Source organism: Tachypleus tridentatus, chromosome 9 (genome assembly GCF_004210375.1).
Source record: "Tachypleus tridentatus isolate NWPU-2018 chromosome 9, ASM421037v1, whole genome shotgun sequence".
NCBI classification, from domain to species: Eukaryota; Metazoa; Arthropoda; class Merostomata; order Xiphosura; family Limulidae; genus Tachypleus; species Tachypleus tridentatus.
Window position 1 is genome coordinate 100654106 of NC_134833.1, and position 23744 is coordinate 100677849.

Genomic DNA, 23744 nt, shown 5'->3' on the forward strand with positions numbered 1-23744 from the left:
GCCTTACGCGCTTGGCCATGCCAGGCCACAGGTAGAGTCAGAGAGCATATTTTTCCACTCCATCAGAATTTGTGTTTAACTAAGATTGTTAACTTTATAATCACGTGACAACGACGTATTTCAGGTAAATTCTTTTTCTTCATTATATAAATTGGTTATATCTATAGACCACTAGATTCAACGAGTTATATTTGCTCACCTCATGTTCCTAATTTGTTGAATCCGTTTCTAGACGTCATTTGTCACAAAACCAAATCCACAATTTAGGGCCGTGGATGCGTTATAAGAGTGACGATCGAATCCTTCTGTTTAGTCAAAAAAGTAAAATCTCAAAGAAGTTTATTATGAGAAGCTGAGAACGAGCTAAGAATAAAGGTAAAATATAGATACCTGAAAGACGATAAAAACGAAAACTTCACTCTGATATCGGAGGCCAGGTGGGTAAGGTGCTCAACTCGTAATTTGAGGGTTGCGGATTCGAATCCCCCGTCGCATTAAACATGCTCGCCATTTTAAATCTAGAGACATTATACTGTTAGGGTCAATCCCAATATTCGTTGGTAGAAGAGTAGCCCAAGAGTTGGCAGTGGGTGGTTATGACTAGCTGCCTTCCCTCTAGTCTTACACTGCTAAATTAGGGACGGCTAGTGCAGATAATCCTCGTTTTAAGAGTTAGCTTTCTTAAAGTTTTTCTATATGACACTTTTTCAACTTCTGCATCCCAGGTTTCTTTTCTTGAAACCTCATCATTGGATCAGCGGTAAATGTAAAAGCTTATAATGTTAAAAGTTAGGTTTAGATACTAATTATAAACACGGAACAGATAGCCCATTACATTGGTTTGCCCTTAAAAAGAAATAAAGAAGTCTTTTCTTAGAAATAAATATATAAAGTTCATACATTTTTTCAATTTTAATACAAATTTTGCAGTTTGTAATACAGCATAATTTATTTTTTCATGTAAATACCGTTATATTTCAGAATGTAACATAGTTAAATGTGTTATGCTAAACTTCGGTGTTATTATCATTTCGTTATGCAAATAATATAAACATTTGTTCTAAGTAATTCATTTCGCAATCCAAAAAAGTACAGAACAGTTTATAGTTTAGAATCTCGGAGAAGCTTTAATGATAATATCCAGATTAATTGACAAATTCTTTGGGAGAAACAAATCTACGGATCATCTTTACTATTTGTGGAATGAGTGTAAATATGGATAAAGCAGATGCCCCTAACCAAAGTCCAACTAATCCGCCAATGTTACTAACGGTACCATCAACCTAAAAAAGAGAGAGAAAAAAAACAATCAAAATTAAGCCGAAATAAAGACAGAGTTCTCAAGGAAGTGTTAATAGTACATTACGTAGAAGTGCTTAATGTCAACAATATTTAATAGGCACTCTTAGCCCCCTTCCCCATTCTTTTGGAGCATAAAATGGAAGGAAGACAAAAGGGTACCGTTCAGTGGAGGTACACTACGGACGAAGGGGAACACCCCGTTTTCTGAGCACCATGTAAGGTCGCGTGTCCTGTGGCTTTATAATGTTAGCTAGGTGTGATTGTCACCAGGGTGTGTAGTACTGCAGATTGGATTGCCAACGCTAAACCAAATATTTCACATTTACAAACTACAACAACATATTAAAAATTAGTTATATTCATATCACAACCAAGGGCAAAGGTGATCTACACGACTAGTGTAATAAGGCAGGTGAACGATGAATATATGGCCTTCTCTCTCCTCACTCATGAGTAGTGTGTAATTGTCACTAAGTTATTGAGCGTCCTTAATATAAGGCCCGACGTGGCCAGGTGGTTAAGGCACTCGACTCGTAATCTGAAGATCGCGGGTTCGAATCCCTGTCGGCACCAAATATGCTCGCCCTTTCAGCCGTGGGAGCGTTATAATGTGACGATCAATCCCACTATTTGTTGGTAAAAGAGTAGCCCAAGAGTTGGCGGTGGGTGGTGATGACTAGCTGCTTTTCCTCTAGTCTACACTACAAAATTAGGGTTGGCTAGCACAGATAGCCCTAGTATAGCTTTGCACGAAATTCAAACCAAACTTTAATATTAAGTTAATGCTTAACAGTGAATGACAAAATTAAGATTATCATTGACTATTTTTTGTATATTCCTAGTACGAAATGAACTAAATGCATATTATAAACGAGCTTGATAATGAAAAACACAAATGGAAGTCGCAATTTTTAGAACTCATTGCATTTTTAGGCTAATTATATTTCATTGTACTAAATGCTAGAATGGAAAATCTCATACGTAATTGATATAATAATAAACTGGCTGCTTAGTACATTTAGTGTCGTTTTAAGATATGGAATAGAAGTATTTGGCTGGTTTAACGTTTATCAGTATCATCTTCATTAATTAAAGTATCAAACAGTGTGAAAAAGTACGCCTAATGTTGTGTCTTCGGTAACTTTGCTGATGTAGATGTTTTTTTTATTTTTCTCCATCTGTAAAAGTCACCACAAGTGGATAGCTAACATTTCAAACAAGTGGTTGAAAAATCATAATCCGCTGTCTAAAACTTAAATACAATGATACGAGTCTTACTTAGAGTGTATGATTTAACATACATGCACGATCTTCAACTCAGGTGATATCTAATTAAAGCACTTTGAGCTGTGATGAAAGATTAAAAACACTGCCTTTGATACAAAAAAGTAGAAGACGAAACTGGAGGCAACTTGAATTTAATGTTTTAAATAAAATAGTTAAAAATGCGGATAATTACTTTGGGGTCCATTTGAATAGATGCGTTGTAATATTAAAAGTAGGCGAGATAAATATTTAAAATAACTGAATTTGGAGGTTAAGATTAACAGTAAATGAAGATTCATCAACTTACGACATTATCATACTGATGTTGTTAAAATAAGAGTGATATATATAGAGTGAAATGAACAAATTAATCTGAAAAAAGGCATCTTGTATGTCAAATCAAACACAAAAATATCTGTACTGAGTTTGATAACTGATCCAGTCAACAACCAGTGAAAGTAAATGCTTTCCAACTATAAAAATGTGTACAGTATGCATTTTGACATCTATATGAAGTAGTTTCACAGTGAAAAATTAACAGTAATGATTTCTGTAAATTCTTAATTACTTCATTGTTATTTAATTTGTAAAACTCAAAACTCCTCTCCTATACGAGAAGAAGATAATACATATTTAGTTTCAGTCTAATATCCGTTCATGGAAATATTACGTGGGAATATATTTGTAGGGTGAAAGAATGAGTAAATCGATTTTGCTAAATATTAAGGTTAAAGTTCAATGAGACAAATCCCTTTGTCACTAGTTAGTTTGAATTTATTTTTTTTATTTCAGTGAACATAAAATACTTTTGTCATAAAACATGTTTATACTGATACATTAGATGCAGTAGAGAGATACAACATTCAACATTATGTTGTAACCTGTTTGTAACCTAAGTTAAAATCGTGTGATGTTACAAACAAGTCCAAAATATTTTGTCGTACAATTTTAACATAATCCATGTATTTAAAGTGAATAAATATTTCATGTAAACAAATAATAATTTCGCAAAATAGCTATCTTAGTAATATTGCTATAACACACATGCTTGAAGTTTAAAATTGTATTGTTGATTGCTAAACTGTATTGTGTCACGTGGGTTTATAACTACATATTGAATAAATGTAAAAAAAATTATATAGCTGTCTGTAACATGGACGAAACATAGAAACATACAAAGGGTGTATGAAGGTCGTTATAGCGAAAGTAAAGAGGATATTAACAACTCAACTAAACAAGATAGTATTATATAACTATGTGGGTGAAAAGAAACTTTTGTATTATAGGTATGAGGACTGACACTTCTATATACACTGTTGGCCAAAATCTTAAGGCCAATGAACATAAAGAAAAATTACGCATTTTGCGTTGTTAGACTCAACCACTTATTTGAGTAGCACTTCGAAAGATGAAAATAAGAAAAGGGAAAATAAAAATAAAAGTTTTTAGCATTTAATAAGGAAAATGTGAATACTATGAAATTAGCCTAAATACCAGCTGGTCAAAAGTTTAAAACCATACCAAAAAGTAGTCCTAAACAGGGTAAGAAATGCCCAACAAGAGGTCTCATTAGTGTGTTGCACGGCCGTCATTGCGAATAACTGCAATCATTCGATTTGGCATGGTCGATATAAGCGTTTGCAGAAGACTGACTGGAATGTTATTCCAAGTGGTGAAGATGGCTTCACAAAAATCATGCATTGTTTGGAACTGACGTCCATTTCTATAGACTTCCCTTGCCATCCACCCCCAAACATTTTCAATGGGGTTCAGTTCGGGCGAACATGCTGGATGGCCCAAAAGAATCACGTTATTCGCCATGAAAAAGTAATTTGTTCTGTGGGCATTGTGGATTGCAGCGTTGTCCTGCTGAAAGTGCCAATCATTTCCACACAAGCGAGGGCCTTCAGTCAATAAAGATGCTCTATCCAACATGCCAACGTAGCCAGCCGCTGTTTGATGCCCCTGTATAACCTGAAGCTCCATTGTTCCATGGAAGGAGAAAGCACCCCAGATCATGATGGAACCTCCTCCACTGTGTCGTGTAGAAAATGTCTCCGGTGAGATATCCTTAACGTGCTTGTAACGCTGGAAGCCATTTGGACCATCCAGGTTAAATTTTTCTTATCAAAGAACAAAACCTTCGTCCACTTTTCTACGTCCCATGTTTGGTGCTTCTCAGCAAATTTTATCCGAGCTGTTTCGTGGTGTGGAAGGAGGCGTGACCTTTGAAGACGTTTACGGTTTTTAAAGCCTTTCTCTCGTAGATGCCGTCTTATTGTTCTTGAGCTACACTCTGCATCCGTGAGGGCCTTAATCTGGTTCGACGATCGGCTGATGTCTTGCCAGACAACTCGTCGAATCCTCTTGCTCATAGCCGGCGAAATTTTCTTGGGCTGACCACTTGAAATTCTCGTTCCGTATTCCTCAGGGTCTTTTAAGAAATTTGCAACAGCAGTTTTACTACGCTCAATCTTACCAGCGATGGCACGTTCAGAGAGACCTTGCTTTTGCAGTTCGACAATTCTGCCACGTTCAAATTCTGTCAACTTTTTAGCTTTTGTCATGTTTTACCCAATGTAACACAGGAGATATCAGTGGGAGACGTTGACAACGCTAATGCTTGAACACAAATAACTAAATTTCGTTACGTGTTTACCGATTAACGCTTCGTTTCAGTATGGTCTTAAACTTTTAACCAGCTGGTATTTAGGCTAATTTCATAGTGTTCACATTTTCTCTATTAAATGCTAAAAACTTTTTTTTATTTTCCCTTTTCTTATTTTCATCTTTCGAAGCTCTTCTTAAATAAGTAGTTGAGTCTAACAACGCAAAATGCATATTTTTTCTTTACGTTCATTGGCCTAAAGATTTTGGCCAGCAATGTATGTGAAATAATAGTAAAATATATTTTTTTGTTCTACATACAATAACAATAATCATGTTTTAGATTATACGAAACGCTTCTCCAAACATTGGTAATTGTGTTTACATAAAAATTACGTATGTATAAAAATGCCAATTTTATGTTTTAAGTTGATCGAGAGTACATTGTTGGACAAGCTTGTTGCCAAGAGATAAGAGTTAACTTTGGTCAGAGATTCACGTGGCAATAGTATATTTCAGTTATTGAGACAATATCTGTCTCAGAATACGACATTGATTCACGGAATATATTGTGAGTAACGGTGACATGTTAACCATTGTCATATTCACTGGCTAATTTTGATACCACAGTACTTCTTACACAATATTAGTGTATGTGATGTATAACAATTAAATGGTGGTGCTACCACAGAGTGTAGTGATGAGACTAGTGGGGTAGTGAGCGCAGTGTAGTTTAGTGTAGTGCTTCTACATTCTTGCTTTCAGCTGCCTCCACTGGCTAGCCTATAGGTGGAAAGGGGATCAGAGTGTGGAAGTCTCTCTTTGTCAGTACAGATCCTCTTCTGCACCAGGACTCTTGCAGTGCCTCTCCGTGGCAACACACGGTAATTGGGCACCTCACGGCCCCAGGCTAAACTGCAAGGGATCTCGGAGTTTCTTGATCCCTCGAAGTGCGATGTGCATGGCCCATCGGTGTGTGGACACACCCTGACATCCACTATTCAAGACCCAACTATGGGTTAAATAGTTCTGCTGCCTTGCGAATTAAGATTTTTATCTAAAGGCTAGGGGGGACTGGCCCTGATAGAAAGGAGAAGGAGTGAATGTCCTTCAGATGGATGAGAAACCTTTTAGAGGACCAATGGCTTAACTTGAGTCTTGGAGAGGACACTACAGCTGATGATGCTGCTACCAGCAGATACGACACGGTAGATGACAGTTAAGGGTGTCCATATCGGCGTAATGATACCTACCAGGGGCAATCTACGACAGGGAGGGTGGTATTTAAGCCCATTTGTCAGTCGCCGCCCGCCTAACCCACGCAGCCCCTGTCGCTGTCTACCTGCCTTATTGGACGTATGGGGCTTAGGGGCAGAGCACCAACAACTGAACAGCAACCTGTCGCCTACAGATACAATAAACTTGACAGTTAGCGCCCCTGCAGGTGCTGACTTGCGCTACGGTATGCGTGAGCCTGGACAGATGACTTAAATGATCAACAGGAGAAGAGTGGATTGGAGTAAGAGGAGAGAAAGAGGTCCTAGGAAGGATAGACCTGGGAAAAGAGCTGGAAGGAGACGACTCATTGGAAAGTGTGAAAGATTGAGAAGGAAACATCTTATGGTTGAATACTGCAACATCAGGGGAATAAGAGGAAGCAAACTTATCTTGGAGAAGGTAATTGGGGCATTCGGCCTGATACTTCTGCAGGAGACCAAGCTTAAGAACAATGCTGAATTCGATCTGGAAGGATGGACTTTGGATAGACTGTTAGGCAATAGTGGACTAGCCATTGCCAGCAGGATAGATAGCACTATAAGAGTAGACCAAGCATACAACACCCCCAAAAGAAAGATCCAGTTAGTGAGAGTGTCCGACCCCAGACTACCCAGTCCACTCACCATTGCCAAACTTTATATGGCCTGTGACAGTGCACGCAGTGCTAAAGAATGGGAATTCCTTCAGAACCTGAGCTTCAGTTATAGCCCATTTCTTATTGTAAGGGGCTTCAATTCACGCCACACCAGCTGGAATTCCACGAGCTGCAAAGGAATAGCCTTGGACTGTTTCAAGCCCTTGCTGAGTTAAATATTTGTATCTTAACACTTGAGAACCTACAAGGCTTGCAGAAAAATACGGGAACCCTGACACAGTGATTGACCTGGCTCTGATAAATGAAGATGCCAGGAATTTGGCCGTTTGGAAAAGGAGCTACCGAGTCGAGAATGACCACTTCCTATGTGAGGTACTCTTCTTTTACCAGCTTCATCATATCACTCCTTCAAGGAAGAAGGCTTTGTAAGGTCAGAGGGATAAAACTGGGGTTTGGGCTACTATCAAGAACAGGATCAGGAATGAGAAACCTCCAAGCAACGTAATCACAGAAAGGAAAGAGAGTTTGAGCGGTGGAGGGGTACTGCTAACTTAGAAATCTTCACCAAGCTAAGGATTGAGTGTAACCATGCTACCTCAAGGTTCGAGAGAACTGCAGCTAGAACCATTAGAGCACAATGGGATAAATTATGTGGTAAGTTTAACCTCAACACCAGGGAGTATTGGAAGTTCCATAACAAGCTGAAAGCTCGGAGGTCTTCTGGAAGAACCACTTTGTACAGCGACTCTGGACAAATACTACTCAATGATGAGGACCAAGGAAAAGCCTTTCTTCCTAGATTCATCAATCAATGTAGTCACAATGACCAGAATCATAGGGCAGTGGTCAGGAACCAAATTGAAGAGATGGTTAAGATGAGTGAGTCCATGCAGTGCTTCAACACGGAAAGTGTGATGGATGCCATCTGGACCAACAAGGAAGGAGCACTCGGACCAGATGGCATCGCTGTCAAGAATGTTAAAGACCTGCCAAAAGAGGTGATTCAGAGCTTATCAAAGGCTTATGAACATAGCTGGAAATCAGGAGTCATCCCAAAGGTCTGGACAGATGCTTTCAAAACCAGAAAAATATAACAAAAGCTTCGAGGGATGTTATATCATTATGGTACAGAACTTTATTGAAAAATTCTCTGAGAGTGTTGTTGCTTGCAACATCACCAAACAGGTTAAGCACCTGCTTTTTGATGATCTTGGAGGATACAGACCTCAACGTGAACCTTGGATCAATGCTGCCAGCTTCACAGCAGAAACGTGGTCTGATTTTGAATGGAAGGAAAACACTCTAGCTGCCCTTGATCTTGAAGATGCCTGCAATAGGGTGTGACTTCCTCTCCTCACTGACAAGATGTTGGACTTGGGAATCCCAACTTTGTGTATCACATGGGTTATGTCAGACCTCAGCCAGTGCCGTGTAATCATGAATCATAGTGAATGTAGATCAGGCTGGTCAACCATAAGCACTGGCCTCACACAGGGTTCATTTCTTTCACCTGTCCTTTTTAACATTTACACCCTTGATCTAGCAAGGCTGGACAGACCTGAAATCAGAATCAAAACCTTTGTTGATGACATTTTGGTTCATACCAGTGGGACATTTACAGAAATTATCACAAGTAGGATTCAACCCAGGCTGGAACACATAAGAGACTGGTGTAAACATAATGGCATGCTTATTAACTCAGTGAAGGCCAAAGCACTGTTCCTTACTCTCAACAACCGTGCTGACACATCAGATATTCCAAGTTAAACCTTTGGATGGCAGAAATTACACAGAAAGGCTCATTGTGCTATCTGTAGCATTGTGTTTGGCAGGAAACTAAACTTCTCCAAGCATGTGGATGAGCTCATTGTTAGGGCCATGAAAGGAATGAATGTCCTTCGTGCTGTAGCAGGTAGATATGCTGAGGAATGTCACGTGAACATGCTGTACAGAAGCCTTGTGCTTTCAGTGGTTGATTGTGCACTGCCCCTAGCAACACCAGAACGAGAACCAACTGGAAGGCTGGAAAGGCTGCAGAACACATGTCTCAGGATCATCACAGGTTGCACCAACTCAACTCCGGTGCAGTACTCCATCATCTCACTGGATTCCCAAGTATCAAGGAGAGGCGAACATCACAAAGAGCCGTACTGTTTGCCAAGGCTTGGCGAAATCCAGGGTATGGACTTCACATCCTTACAAGGTATTACTCTTTCACTGCAGAACCATCCAACCAACAAAGACGTTCTCTACGCCACACAAGACTTGAAATAGCACCTAGGTCTCATCTAAAGAGGAAGTCGTGGCTTGAAGTAGCTGCACTTGCCTGTAAGAAGATCTGCTATTCATATTTCTTTTCCAACCAACCTTCATGGCTTTGGTCTGCAGAAGAAGAATGGCCGTAACAACCTCAGTGACTGTCAAGTTCAAAAGAGATTATAGAGAGTGGCCTCAAGGTGCAACAGAAGTGGCATGCCAGGAACTTAGCAAGAAGGGAAATCTCATCATTGCAACAGACTTCTCGTTCACACCAGAGATCATGAGAGCTGGTTGGGGACTTGCTGCGTTTCTGGATGGCACACCCATAACTGAGTAGTCTGGAGAATGCACCCTGTACACAAGTAGCACCAGGATTGAACTAATCTGTCAAGCAAGCTCTTGGATGGCTTGTCCGAGAATCCCCTGATGCCACCACAGTTATGTTTGCCACCTACTCCATGTCAGTGTTGCAAAGAATCCAGAGCGATGGGTGGAGAGAGGATGCACCTTATCTCCATGATAAATCTCTCACCTTTGTGTATGTCCCAGGCCACGCTGGTGTCAAGTACAATGAGGAGGCTAACCAACTTCAGAAATAGCAGAACCAACAGACCAGATGTCACTTTTTCCTCAAGATATAACACTCTTGTGCCAGCGATCAGCATGCCAGAGTATCTGAGAGTCTCTCATGCACCCAGAAGAGAGAGAGAGAATTTTCAGCCTCATGACCCATTTTGGCATCTCTCATGACAGCCACAACAAAGGCCCGGACAGATGTCACAGGAATCAGTGATCACTGGCAATATCAGCAAAAGTACACTTGAGATTCTGTTGACCGGATGGGTCAAGGCAGAGAGGATTTGTGACCCGCTGGACACACTCTCCAGGATGCCTACCGACCAACCCAAATAATTGATGTATCCGCCTTTATTACCTCTGTCATCATTGGTGGCGGAGATTAATGCTTTAACCCTATACGTTGTATATGTTTGTCAGCAAGATTTCTTGGAAACGGCTGAATGAATTTAGACGAAGGATAACATAAATTTGGGAAATGACCCAACTTAGAAGTTGTTAGTTTTGAAGGTCAATATCACTAATGTAAAAAAAACAAACAAAAGAATCATCTGTTAATATGGAGACCAATTTTTTACACTATTTTTGTTCTATAACTCTGTCAAAAATAATTGGATATTGAAGAAGCTTGATAAACATATGTAGAATACTATTTATCATTGTCCTGCTCAAAATGATCCGTATTCGCTGATAACGACGGGCACATTGTCGTAATTTTTGAGAGCCGATTAAAATCAGTGCTGCATGGCAAAGGTATGCCCTCTTAGTGCCCTTTTAGTTCGTAAATATTTTTTACGAGTTGGATTGTTCAATCAGACGTTACCTTTTTGAAATTAGTAAGTAATAAGTGATGTATACTTTCCATCAATTATTTGTTTTATATGCTAAGAACAAATATTTTTGAAAAAGTATTACATTAGTCACTGCGATTTTTCTATGGAAGGTAGTACCTTCATAATATCGTTATACACGAAATGGTGTTACACACTTAGATTTACGTGTTAAGAAAAATGTTACACTTAGGCAATTTTTTATTAGAATAATGTATATAGTTTAAAACCTAGAATGGTAAATGTTACGTCACTTAACAATGAAAGTAGCTGTATAGACATGTTTACAAATTAAAAAATACACATTCAAACAGCCGTTTCATTTGGAAATATTGTATTGTCCTTGGTTAGTGTGATACATAGGAGAAATATCTAGAGTTTGGAATGCACTAAATTATATGAAAAACCATCCTTTTCAGAATTTTGTAATAAATTGTAAGATAAACTGTTGCGTGGCTATATGTAAATATAAACTATGAAGTCAAAAGGTATTGTATTACTGTTACTTAGTGTGATGCATACGATATATGCTTAGAGTTTGAATGTTTTATGTTTAGAAGATTGTAAGTTAAACTATGAATTGTTTTATATATTTAGTCAAACTGTAATACGTAAGGTACTGATTTTATTAATAGTATTGTTTATTAATCAATAAAAGGGTTTATCCAGGAAAATTATATCGTGGAACCTTTGGTTACAACTATAATGCAGAACTGATATCGTGGGATAAATGTTTGCAATCGAGGTCAAACAAAGTCTAATATGACCTATTTACAGAATTAATAAATCTTAACATTGTTCGATTCCAGCATTTGGGTCAAACTATGGAGGTACTCTATACGATCTCTGGTAGTAGTTCACACAGGTATCCATCCCCCTGAGAGGCCCGGCATGGCCAAGCGCGTTAAGGCGTGCGACTCGTAATCCGAGGGTCACGGGTTCGCATCCCCGTCGCGCCAAACATGCTCGCCTTTTCAGCCGTGGGGGCGTTATAATGTTACGGTCAATCCCACTATTCGTTGGTAAAAGAGTAGCCCAAGAGTTGGCGGTAGGTGGTGATGACTAGCTGCCTTCCCTCTAGTCTTACACTGCAAAATTAGGGACGGCTAGCACAGATAGCCCTCGAGTAGCTTTGTGCGAAATTAAAAAAACAAAGAAACAAACAAAATCCATTTCCCTGGGAGCACTAAAAGGAACTGTTCGCCTCCTTGCGCCAATCTGATTAAAAATCTTATGATATCATAGGTAACGTAACTTCAAGTCGCAAAGAATACACCACTTTTCTCCCCTTAATGCCTTCAGGTGCAGCATCCTTTAAATGCACAAGTGGGCTAATACTGCTTCTACCAGTTTTCAAAAGCACCATTATTGAACCCCATGGATTAATATAGTGGTCAGCACCCTGATCTAGTGCGCATGTCGTTTTTCAGTGTTACAGTGTTTCCCCGTACATTTAATGGGTTCGTCAGCTAATACATACATATATATATGTGTGTGTATAATTCAAATATGGAAAACAAAATATTACGATTAAAAATATTCAGTGCTGTACGACTAGTTACGAAGCAGCTCTTTTATCATGTTTTTCGAAAAGGAAGTAGTACCATCGACTTAAAAAAGTAGAATGTTTTGGTGATTACTAGATATCCAAAGTTATTAAGGTTCTCTGAAGATGTATTTGCTACACGTAACTTTAACAGAACTTGATCTCCTCAGACTGAGGTTTTGAGTGACTTAGTGGTGTTAAGTCGGTATGATTTGGTTTCATATACTGCCATCAACGAAGACTGAAAAATAAATTAAAATAATGTTTGTCTCATACCGAACTACTTCCTTTTATAATAAAACTGAAGAATACAGAAACTGTGAAAAATTAAACCTTAAAATACAGCCTAGTAACAATTAATAGTTTGTATAAAGACTCTATTATCCAATTTGGAAACAACACTACTGAGGTGATTTTTCAAGGAATTGAAATTTAACCTCACTTTCTAAAGATTAAAGAGGTGTTAGTTTAAAACTTTTTTATTCCACGTGAACAAAATGACAAGTTTTTAATGTATTTTATCTTAAACTATAAAACAAACGACTTCTACAAACTATTCTGTGCAAAAACAGAAAGTAAAGAAAGGTGAACACTAACTTTCTATTACTAATTAATGTATATATTTTTATCAACAATTTATAAATTTGTCAGGAATATTTGGAGTATGATAATTAAACCATGGAATGTGATATATCCTTATTTCGTGATCCTACTGACTGCGTATTCATTAAATTTAGGATTTTGTTCTATACATTTTACTTATTAGACATAAATCATTACTGATGGATTTTGTATATTAAATCAAGATTTCACATTAAACACACGATATCGTTAAACATTTTAAGAATGTGTTGTAAATGATACGTACGTCATTTTTAGGAATGCTGTTCAACTCAATGGAGTCCGTATTCCGATAGTACACACATAGTTTGATGTGGTTTTCAACATCAGTACTAAAAGGAATCATAATCACAGTATAAAATAAACCAACGGAACACTTTACATCAATATTATACATATAAAGTTTGTTTCAGATATTCAAAACGTGAAACATTGTTATTAACATAAAATATCTTTATTACTCTTCTTAGTCAATACGTAGTATATACATATGTAAAACTGGCTTTAAAAACACTCAGAAAAGTATTTACAAAGAAAGTTATAACGCCTGTTACGGTAGCATGTTTTGGCCTTTACATAAAATATTGTATACAAAATGTATTGAACATGACAATAACCCATGTACTTTGAAACTTCCATGGGCGACATAATTGTATTGTGAGATGCATATTTATATATGAAATAAGAAACTAAATTTTGTAGTTTTTAAATTCATTACTTGAAAACGAAGGAGTGTTTTAGATTCACGACTGAAACAAAACACATCAAAAACATTGCGACGTAATTCGCGATTAAACCGGACTAAACTTGATATTATAGTCCGTCCTCTACTATGTCACGTGACGTTGATAAAGTATATTTTATTATTTTCTAATTTCTTGGCCGCAAGATTTCCCAAAATCACCTGCACTAAACATATAAAAATAAATACGAACATCTTCAAAAATTGTCACTCAAAGCAGAATAAAAACTTACCGTGAACCCCTATGACGATGCTGAAAAGAAAAACAACAATAACTGGAGTTGATATCATGATTGAAAAGAAATGAATATTTTTCGAATAAACACTTGTTTCTGCATCATTTGAACGAGAATTAAATAGGTTAAAACTTTTCTAGACCTTTTAGTTGAATGTGTGTTAAGCACACCTCAGGCTATACATTAGAAAATCATATTGAGTTTAAGTGGAAATTAAATATTGGAGAATTAATACAAATTGAGAGAAACAAATATATTATTTTGAATATATATTATGGTCCAAGTGTAGGTGAAAAGAAAACTGAAAACATGTTTTTCAAGTTTTCGAGGATGATTTGTGTAATTAATTTGTGTTCAAGGAATCAAGTTGTGGAACAATTCAACGTTTTGTGTTTCTTTTAAATTATGTTCTGTGCAAAGTAGCTGTTTAATTTATTTACTCCAGGAAAATGATACAAATTACATTTGATTAATAGTACTATAATTGAATAAAACAAAAGTATGAAACCATTTCACATATGAAAAGTAATTTATAAGAAAAACAGTTTAAGATATATGATCTACGATATATTTTTACACATTACGAATCTGTATAAGAAATATGTTTATGTACAAGAATGCACAAATTACACAGTTCCTTAGAGAATTTCTCTAGTAATTTGCCATTTTTCTCTCCTGAATAATTGTTTAATGATGCTTAAAAATCCTCCAGGTCGCTCAACAGTTAGTCTAATGGCTCATGATACTACAATTTGGATTTTGAAATTCATAGTGGGCAGAAAACAAATAGTCCATTATGTTAATAACAAAAACAAACAAACTTTAAAATACGATTTATTTTAAGCACAGATTTACAGCTAAGACATCAGATTTCTTGGGAAGAAAGCTATACATGTCGTGTAACGTGGTAGTAGAAATGATTTAAAGCTGAGATCAACATTTTTTGTGTTGATTAACATGCCATGTAATAAACACTAAGAAGAAAAGCTCTTCGTAATATGTAAAACTATCACGGCAACTCCTAGTGCTAACTGTGGACATCTTTTCGATAAAGAGTCTTAGCGTAAACATGATGAATTTATCTTTTCTGCTCAAAAATATAAATATTTGAATTCACATGTATCTTTGAATCGATATTATAAGAAGACACTTTATGTTTTAGTTGCTATTCTAAGAGTTTATTTTTGATTTTTACCCATTTTATGACATCTATTTTAATGAACTGTTAGATGCTCCTCACACATTAACGATTTTATTAAACCTTATTAACTTTAAAAAAAACCTTAGTGAAGATGTAGTAGTGACCTTAGATCAATGAACACAATGGCATAATAATGCTTTTTATTCATTTGTGTATGTATAATATGATATTCTAAAAGCATCTAATGAGTTTAGAGGGAAGAAGTAGAGCCAGATTTGGAAGTTTAACTTTTAACGCAATTCCGTCAATATCAAAGATATTTCCGTACCTAAATCCATGTTCGTTTCGATTTTTTTTTGTTCTCATACATGTACAAGGAATTGTGTAACACCGTCTATTTTCCAATGTGAATAAACCACAGTATAGTACAACATAAAGAAAGGTTTATCATAATTACTAGGAATATGTAAGTTCTTACATTCGATCTCTGCATTTGATTGATGACAAGATTTACTTGTAAACATAATGATCTAGTTTGGTAACTTACTGTTTTTATAGGTTCCATTTTACGTTTCCATTTAACAGCATGAAGACACTTAAGAGTGAAATTGACAAAGGACTGTAAATATCACCCTAATAGTTGTTACTGCAATATAAGCATTTATTTTTTAAAAAAAGAAGCAGATAAAATACAATTATTTGCAAGAACTTGTTCTAGAAAAGAGGACAAGGTTCAGGAGATAAAGAACACCACTTTGTTTGCTTGAAACAATTACAGTTTTGTTACGAGTAGGTAACTAATTAGAGGCTAATATTAATCTACACTGTACGTTTTTTGTTAGACTCTCATATTTGCACCGTTAACGCACACCTGAACTAGGCAATCTTCTAAAACTATTTCACTTTTCATAAACTCTTCTAAAATGAAATCTGATAGAATATAGAGTTTGTGGTCTCCGATTATTAATGAAACAAATATAAATTTTCTTTAACATTGACCGCTATATCCTGGACAGTCACCCTTCTTTAAACCATCGATAACATTTTCAGATGACTTACGTCAAGTGTAATTATATAATAGTACCTACTTTATAGAATAACTGTGTTAAGAATTCTTGTGAGTTCATTTACATTAGTTTATCTTGAACTAAAGAGTTTATACGTTAACAACCTGCTTTTACGAACATATCAATGTGTTTACCTTTAAGAGATCAAACTTTATCATTGATTCAACTTTTCCGTTTCCTACTCAATTTAGCCTCTTAACGTTCCAAGGAAAGGTTGATTCTATATCAATTAAAATTTGAGTTGTACTCTGCTTTAGAATCAGCTTTCAAACGGAATTCTAAGTATTTTTTATCTCATAAGGTTTTCTTTACATAAGCTGTTTTTCTAGTAACGTTATATTTTTGAATATGTTATCAGGAACAAAAACCTATTCATTAATCAGTTGTTTTTTTTCTTTTGCCAATCAATAATAGAAAAGGATAGCATTACGTCTAGTTTTAAAGAAAACACCCATCATGGACGTGGCTCGTTTTTAACCTATTTCATTTTCCAAAAATAGTTACCCTCTGAAAATCATCTTCCAGATTGGTTTTCATTATTTAAAATAATAATACATTTAACTCGTATAGGTCCATGTTTTATTAACGTAGCTCTTGTTTGGTTATGTATATTTTATGGTCAAGAATCATATCTGGACTAATAGGTTCCAATCACTTTGCTAGTGATTACTTTTTTTTAAACACAGAAAATCTTTTACAGATAAGTTAATGTCACTTGTTCGTTTCTAGTAGTCACTTTTTATTTAATTTATTGTAAGATATTACTTCTGCTGATGGAATGAAAAAATATCAAGTGATCATTTTCTTGTTTTAGGTCTTTCCCTATTTTTTATTTGTATTTTTTGCCATATCAGACTCACATCTTCTTAGCCCTTCACCCATTTTTCTTGTAGTTATTAATTTATGAATTATTGATTAATTTAATATTTGTTTTATTCTTCCTTGCTACCATATTTCTCGATATGAGTTATTCTCTCGGTTAGTTTAGTTTTTAAACTATTAGTCTTTGTAACTTAGTAACTTCTGAAACACTTGCAACTGCTCTCACACGTTTTATTTAAAACAGTTCCCCTACCATGGAACGATTGTACGTGTTCTTTCAAGATGCTTCTCGAAGTAATTCACGATGACGAGAAACCCACTCGAAGTAAAAATGTATCTCAGGACGACTGGTATGGGTATTAACACTTTTACTTTCAGATTAACTTGAAAATGCCCTAAGAAGGTCGAAACGTTGTCCTCTGCTTTATTAGTAAAAATGATAACATCCATACCAGCCGTCCTGAGATACAATTCTCCAAGTGATGCCACTTGACTGAGATGTGATGCAATTGATTGGAACCTGCAACAACACTGTATAAAATGGTATTATAGGTATTTTATAGTGTTGCGCTGTCTGCCTGGATATGCAAAACACGTTGAAAAATAACTCAAATAGCTATTGCGTTCCTTATACACGAGTTCTGCAGGTTTTCAAGTTAATACTTTTTCTTTAAAATGTTCTTTTGCAAATGATTAAATCTAACTTGAGTTGTTTTGTTGTACTATATTATTGCAATAAATGAAACATAAAAATGGTATATTTTTATGTTAAATATACCTTATCATTTAGCTCCCCGCTTATTCAGCGGTAAGTCTACGGATTTACAATGCTAAAATCAGGGGTACAATTCCCCTCGGTAGGCACAGCAGATACCCCGATGTGGCTTTGCTATAAAACAAAACACACACATACCTTATCATTTAACTGAAATATAATTACATAATATATTTGAAGTAGTTTTTGTACCAATAATGTCTTGAAGATGTAAAAAGTGTCCCCTTCCAGGATGCTCGCAAGATTGCAGGGACGCTGATGACAGTCCTGATTTTACACTCTACACATATGCATAAATATGGATTTTTAAATAATGCTCATATAAAAAAAAGAAAATAATAATATATTTAAGTACTAAGAGCATAAAATCTACATATAACGATGTAGGTTAATGTCGCATATTATTTTCATGTAATCAGTTTGTGGTAAAATATATTTATAATATTATCTATTTATTAAAAACAACCTTAACATAAACAGTGAGTTTAATTATATAATTCGTAAAGGTAAGGACGAAAAATATTCGAAATAACCTAAAAACTGGACTATAAAGAAAATTTGAAAGCTTAAAATATGATATGTTATAATATTTAGAACGAAAACTATGTTTCTTTATATATTCAACTTTAGAAACGTTAAGTTCACTTATTCAGTTGTTATGTCTCAATGCCTTTGTATGATAAATGAAAACAATGGATCCGAGTAATTAGCTGTTATAATTTCATTACATTAGAAATATATTTCGTTACAATTTGTTTATCTATTTTATATTTTCGAAAATAGGTTTTTCTGCCATTTCAATTGTAAAACAAACTTTGTATGCTTTCTATTTATTTTTAGGGCCCTTTATTTTCATGTTCTTTTCTGATGTGTCTAATTACACGTGTTCCAATGAATGGGATAGAGTTTTGGTGTTAGGTACCATTTCGATTTTTCTTTTTTTCATGTATGAAATTTTATTTTGATGTAACAACACGTCAAAGAATAAAATATATATCTCACGTCTATGCTGTTTTACACGTAATAAGGTTGTTATTGGTTTTGTTTGTTAGCGCAAAACTAAACAAGTGGTATCAATTCTTTACCCACGGCGGGGAAGTTAGGTATATCCTTAGCTTTGTTAGTGCCGAAACGAACCTCTGAACCCCTGGTAGACAAAGCTTTTTATTATTATTATTATAAGGTGCGTAATAGGTTATCTGTGCTCTTCTCACCGCGGATATCGAAACCAGAATGTTATCACTATAAGCTGTGAGACTTACTGCTGATTCGTTAGGGGGCGAGATACAAATAATTATAATAGAAAGACAGTCAGACATACAATAGGAGACAATGCTAGAAGCTACAGAGAATTAAAATATTTTAAGAATTATTTTTGGGCCATTTATTATTTTACAGTTTCTTTGTCTTTCTTTTAGTTACTTTTCGATTTTTCTGCTTACTTATTATTTTTTCCACATTTCACTCATCTTTCAAAGTGCTGTTGCTGTACATGACATCAGCAACTTATTTGTAAATATTTATTTTCTTCACAAAAACGTATAATTTCGATGAGAAAAAAAAAAGAATTCGTGAATGACGTAGAGGTCTAATCTTTATTCTGATTCGCTACTCTCTCTGCCAAATCACGGCTTTTGAGAACAACTTGGGAAAACGAACCAAAAGGAATAAATAAATACAGTTAAGTGTCTTATAGTGAGGGAAAATATTCTTGGTTATTAGAGGTGATTAAAAGACATTATATAAAAGCGTACAAATAAATTACTTTACAAATAACTATTGTTCAGATATTTTAATTAAAAAAAGAACTTACCAGTAACTGAGCGCTTGATATCTGTGCTTGGTAGTGAATTTGTCTAATCAAGGAAGATAAAAAAAACAATGTATTTCTAATGATGGTATACACTTTCTTTTATGGGAAGAAAGAAGTAGTTTTATTACAGAAATTACAGGTAAAATATCAGAATATAAATACATAACTTTCCTCTTTTAAAACCCACCAGTTCACTGACTCAGTTTTGCACGAGCAAAATCATAAATGAAAAATATGAATACAAAAATATTGTTGAAGACAGCAAAGTTGTATTCTGATATGTCCGTTAGGACACAGCTAAAATATTTTATTCATACCAAAAACTAAAAGGAGGAAAACTGAAATAACACATTTCCACAAGTTAGCAAGACAACATCAAATAAAAACAGAATCCAGACAAGGTAACTTCAAAGTCAACCAGTTAAATGCAACTGAGTGTAAGATACATATCATATTAGGCTTAATAAGGCTGTTGTGAATTTTGATTGAAACTAGTTACTATACTACGTTTTTGTATTTTGATTCTAATTGTAACTGCTCAGTAATAAATAGTATATTTTAAGAAAATAAAATGAAGTAAAAAATCTCAGTCTTACTCCTTTCTTTAAGTAAGAACGTGGTTTCTGAGTTTTTATGTAAATATCTGTTGTAGAGTAAAAAAATTTAAATATATACACTGTGTTTAAAGCACTCGCATTTATTATATACGATACCAATTCTTTTCGTTCATGGTTCTGACTTCAACGTCTATCACACTGAACATTGATTTATAAAGTGTGCTTATGATAATGATCTAGGATACATGCTGTCTTATTACACTGCAAAACAAGTCCTCTCAGTTATAAATATCTCCAATTTTACTTCTCTTATGATTTAGATTAAATTATGTTTGATTAGTGAATATGCTTTTGGAAGGAATCTAAAAACAACACTTGACGCATATGATTGTCAATATTTAGTTATCATATTACTGCAAAATGTGTATAAACAAGACAGCAACAACGCTTAATTATTATTTTACCGCTGAGTTGAGAGTAAACTATATCGACTTCTCTTTCTCTCTCTTTTTTATACAATTTTTAAAGGAAAATAAAAATATGTTTGTCCCATTGTCACACAGAGTTATAAAAGTATACTGGCATAAGTAAAGTTTGGACGGTCATATGAAATTCATCTTGTTCGTTGGCCTCTTTTAAAGTTCTTTAACTAAACATTTTCAAATAGACTGAGAACTTAAAAGATTATAGGATTGAATGTTCAGATGTGTTGAAAAGAGAACCGACTTTCCCCATGTTACCGGTACTTACTGGTTTAGAAGTTCAGCGAATTTGGGAAGATAACTCAATTTCATTGTTAACAGGACCTTCTGAATTACATCTTTAGCTTAGTTTATACGATTTTACATTATATGTTTTTGACGTGGCATGTTTCAAGTAATGGCTGTACTTCATTAACTCTAAACATTAGTATCTTACTGGAAGGACAGTAAGGCCCAACTGGTGCAAGTGTTAGAAAACATTATGACAAATAATTTTTATGTGTCTTGAAACTTATTATTGCTCTCTCTTTTTAACTACAAAAGCGACATATTTATATAAACTACGGAAACAAACTGTGTACTTACAAGCAGGGTAAGGGACAGTTACACTTGCGAATATCATAATTTAAGTCAGTCAGAACTTTATCCATGCAACAAACTGAAGGAGAAACAACAATATGTAGTTTAGTAAATCTTTGTGTAAATTACGACTACGTAGAGAAAACTGTATTATTACTGCTTATTTTATTAGGATATTATATATATATGTTTTTCAGACCTCTACCACGAGCTGATTTATACGAGTGAAAACAGTTAGAGACTGTGCGATTCTATTATTTTATTTGAAAGTAATGCAATATAAAATCATAGTATTATACATAGTGTAAATATATTATAATATTTCACGCAAAATTACACAATAGGCTATCTGCACTTAGTTCGTCATGAGGAATCGAATCTCGAATTTTAGCGTTGCAAGCCAGTAAACGTAATGCTAACTCATTGAGGAATCCCCAGTCGATCAGTACTAAGTTTACGGATTTACAACGCAAAAATCCTGGGTTGAAACTCCATGGTATACGAAGCGCAGATAGCCCATCGTGTACCATTTGTTTTGTTTTTATATTTCTTGCAAAGCTACACGAGAGCTATTTGCACTAGCCGTCCCTAATTTAATAGTGTAAGACAAGAGGGAAGGTAGTTTGTCATCACCACCCGCCGCCTTGGGCTACTATTTTACCAACGAACAGTAGGATTGACAGCAACATTATAACACCTCTACAGCTGAAAGAACGAGCATGTTTGGTGTGACGGAGATTCGAACCCACGACCCTCAGATTACAAATCAAGCTCCTTAACCACCTGGCCATGCCGGGCTATTATTTTCTGTTATGAATAAAAACAACCAATTCATCTTTTTCAAGAATATTTACCTAAGATTATCAAATGACAAGTTTCATGGATGATAACTTAAACTAACAATAAATACCTTAAGAATGTTAAACTTATATATTGACATTAAGTATTTTTAAGATGTTAAATATAAATTGGCAATTAAATACATTAAAATTTTAAACTTAGATTTGTAGCTGATTGTAAACTTAATCAAATCTTTTTAACTCTTAACTTAGCGAGCGAAATTACAAATACTTGATTCTTCATTACAGGAATAAGAAAATATACTTGATGCTGTTTACTGTTTCTATTAAAGATTAATTTCGTGCTAATCACCAGATAATTTGTTTTGAACGATAAACGCCAACAGTTACGAAGTAGTTAAACTAAAAATACACATTAAGTTGTCGAAAATATTGTACTATTGCAACTTTTAAAGTCAGGACAATATGGCATATCATACCTTCTGTTGCATTGAACAAATTGCATACCCGAGAGTTATCCAATAAAATACTGGTTGGATCGCAACATCCACATCTGTCAAGGGTTAACTTTTGTAAACATTCTTCGACACACCTCTTAAAGACATGGAAAAAAACAAACAAACAAACAAATCAAAGCGGTAACAAAGATTTGATACAAAAATAATTTGTAATTAGTAACTTACAAAGTTTAAGTTGCATTATAAACTATGTTCTGATGTTTCACAATGTGAATTTCTTAATCTAAATAATCCAGAATGTTATTAACCGAACTCTGAAAATTAACTAGTTGAGGCAAATCGAGACACACTTGGCATTTGAAAAAAATACTGTTATCAACGATACCTGTTTCAAAAATAACTTTTTTATATTAAATGTAAAACTTACAGCGTAAAGTAAATGCTTATCTTATAGCATATCTTCTTTGAAAATTGCGATATATAAATGTGAGCACAATGTTTTTAATATATACTCTTACTTGGATACTTCGCTTTACTATTAAAGATATATGAATGTAAGTACAGTGTTTACAATACCTAACTCCTGCTTGGATACATGGCTTTACCATTAAAGGTATATGAATGTAAGTACAATATTTACAATGTCTACTCCTACTTGGATATTCCGCTTTACTATTAAAGATATATGAATGAAGTACAATGTTTACAATACCTACTCCTACTTTGATACTAATAAGCATAAAGCTACACAATGGGCTATATGTGCTCTGCCCACAACAGGTATGGAAACCCAGTTCCTAGTGTTGTAAGTCTGCAGACATATCGCTGTGCCACTGGGAGGGATTGAGTTATATTTTACTGTTATAGGTTCAAATTATCAATTTAAGTATTAGTATCTTGACCTGTAAACAGTGTTGAGTAAGGGTTTAGTTTTTGTAATAAATATTTTAAGTAATTACACAACTTGTGTCAAAACGACCACTCACTTCTTTTGTGTAAGTCTTTTCATCACGGGTTTCACATTGATCCACATAAGGCTTGGGACTTCTTCTGGTTAATGTCTGTATACAAATAAAAATATTTTATAATGGATTACGAAACATACTATAGACTCGCTGCTTCTATTCTAAATAATAAAAAAAATTCGATGGTTTATTAAAGTGTAGATGATAGCTTTTCGGTTTGAAAGTGTAGTTTTAAAGGTATTAGTATTATTTTATCTTTAATGTTTATTACTTAATATTTCTACAGAAAACGCAACCTACTTTAAATCTGATGGTAAAAGCTTCACATTTTGCTAAACATTTTAGACAAGTTGACATCATAATTTGAGAATATTTTCAGCTGCTAAGGGAATCAATTTTTATATATATGAGAGAGAGAGAAGATTAA

General features: G+C 34.8%; 1 protein-coding gene across 1 annotated transcript; it reads right to left on the reverse strand.

Moving 5' to 3' along the window:
* Window positions 1-949: 949 nt before the first annotated feature.
* On the reverse strand, window positions 950-23674 carry LOC143227441 (degenerin mec-10-like). The gene is made up of 8 exons (XM_076458888.1): window positions 23618-23674; window positions 23339-23413; window positions 22374-22488; window positions 21101-21173; window positions 19477-19519; window positions 13856-13875; window positions 13128-13212; window positions 950-1283 (listed from the first exon to the last, which is right to left on the reverse strand). The coding sequence occupies exons 1-8, from the start codon at window positions 23672-23674 to the stop codon at window positions 1146-1148; spliced, it is 606 nt and encodes a 201-aa protein (XP_076315003.1). The 3' UTR covers window positions 950-1145.
* Window positions 23675-23744: the final 70 nt, after the last annotated feature.

Coding starts and splice junctions, on each gene's coding strand:
- LOC143227441 (XM_076458888.1), bottom strand. CDS start 23,674: ATGTCAACTTGTCTAAAATGTTTAGCAAAATGTGAAGCTTTTACCATC. Junction 22,489..23,338: donor AAAAGACTTACACAAAAGAA/GTGAGTGGTCGT, acceptor CATGTCTTTAAG/AGGTGTGTCGAAGAATGTTT. Junction 19,520..21,100: donor AACTGTCCCTTACCCTGCTT/GTAAGTACACAG, acceptor TTCCTTGATTAG/ACAAATTCACTACCAAGCAC.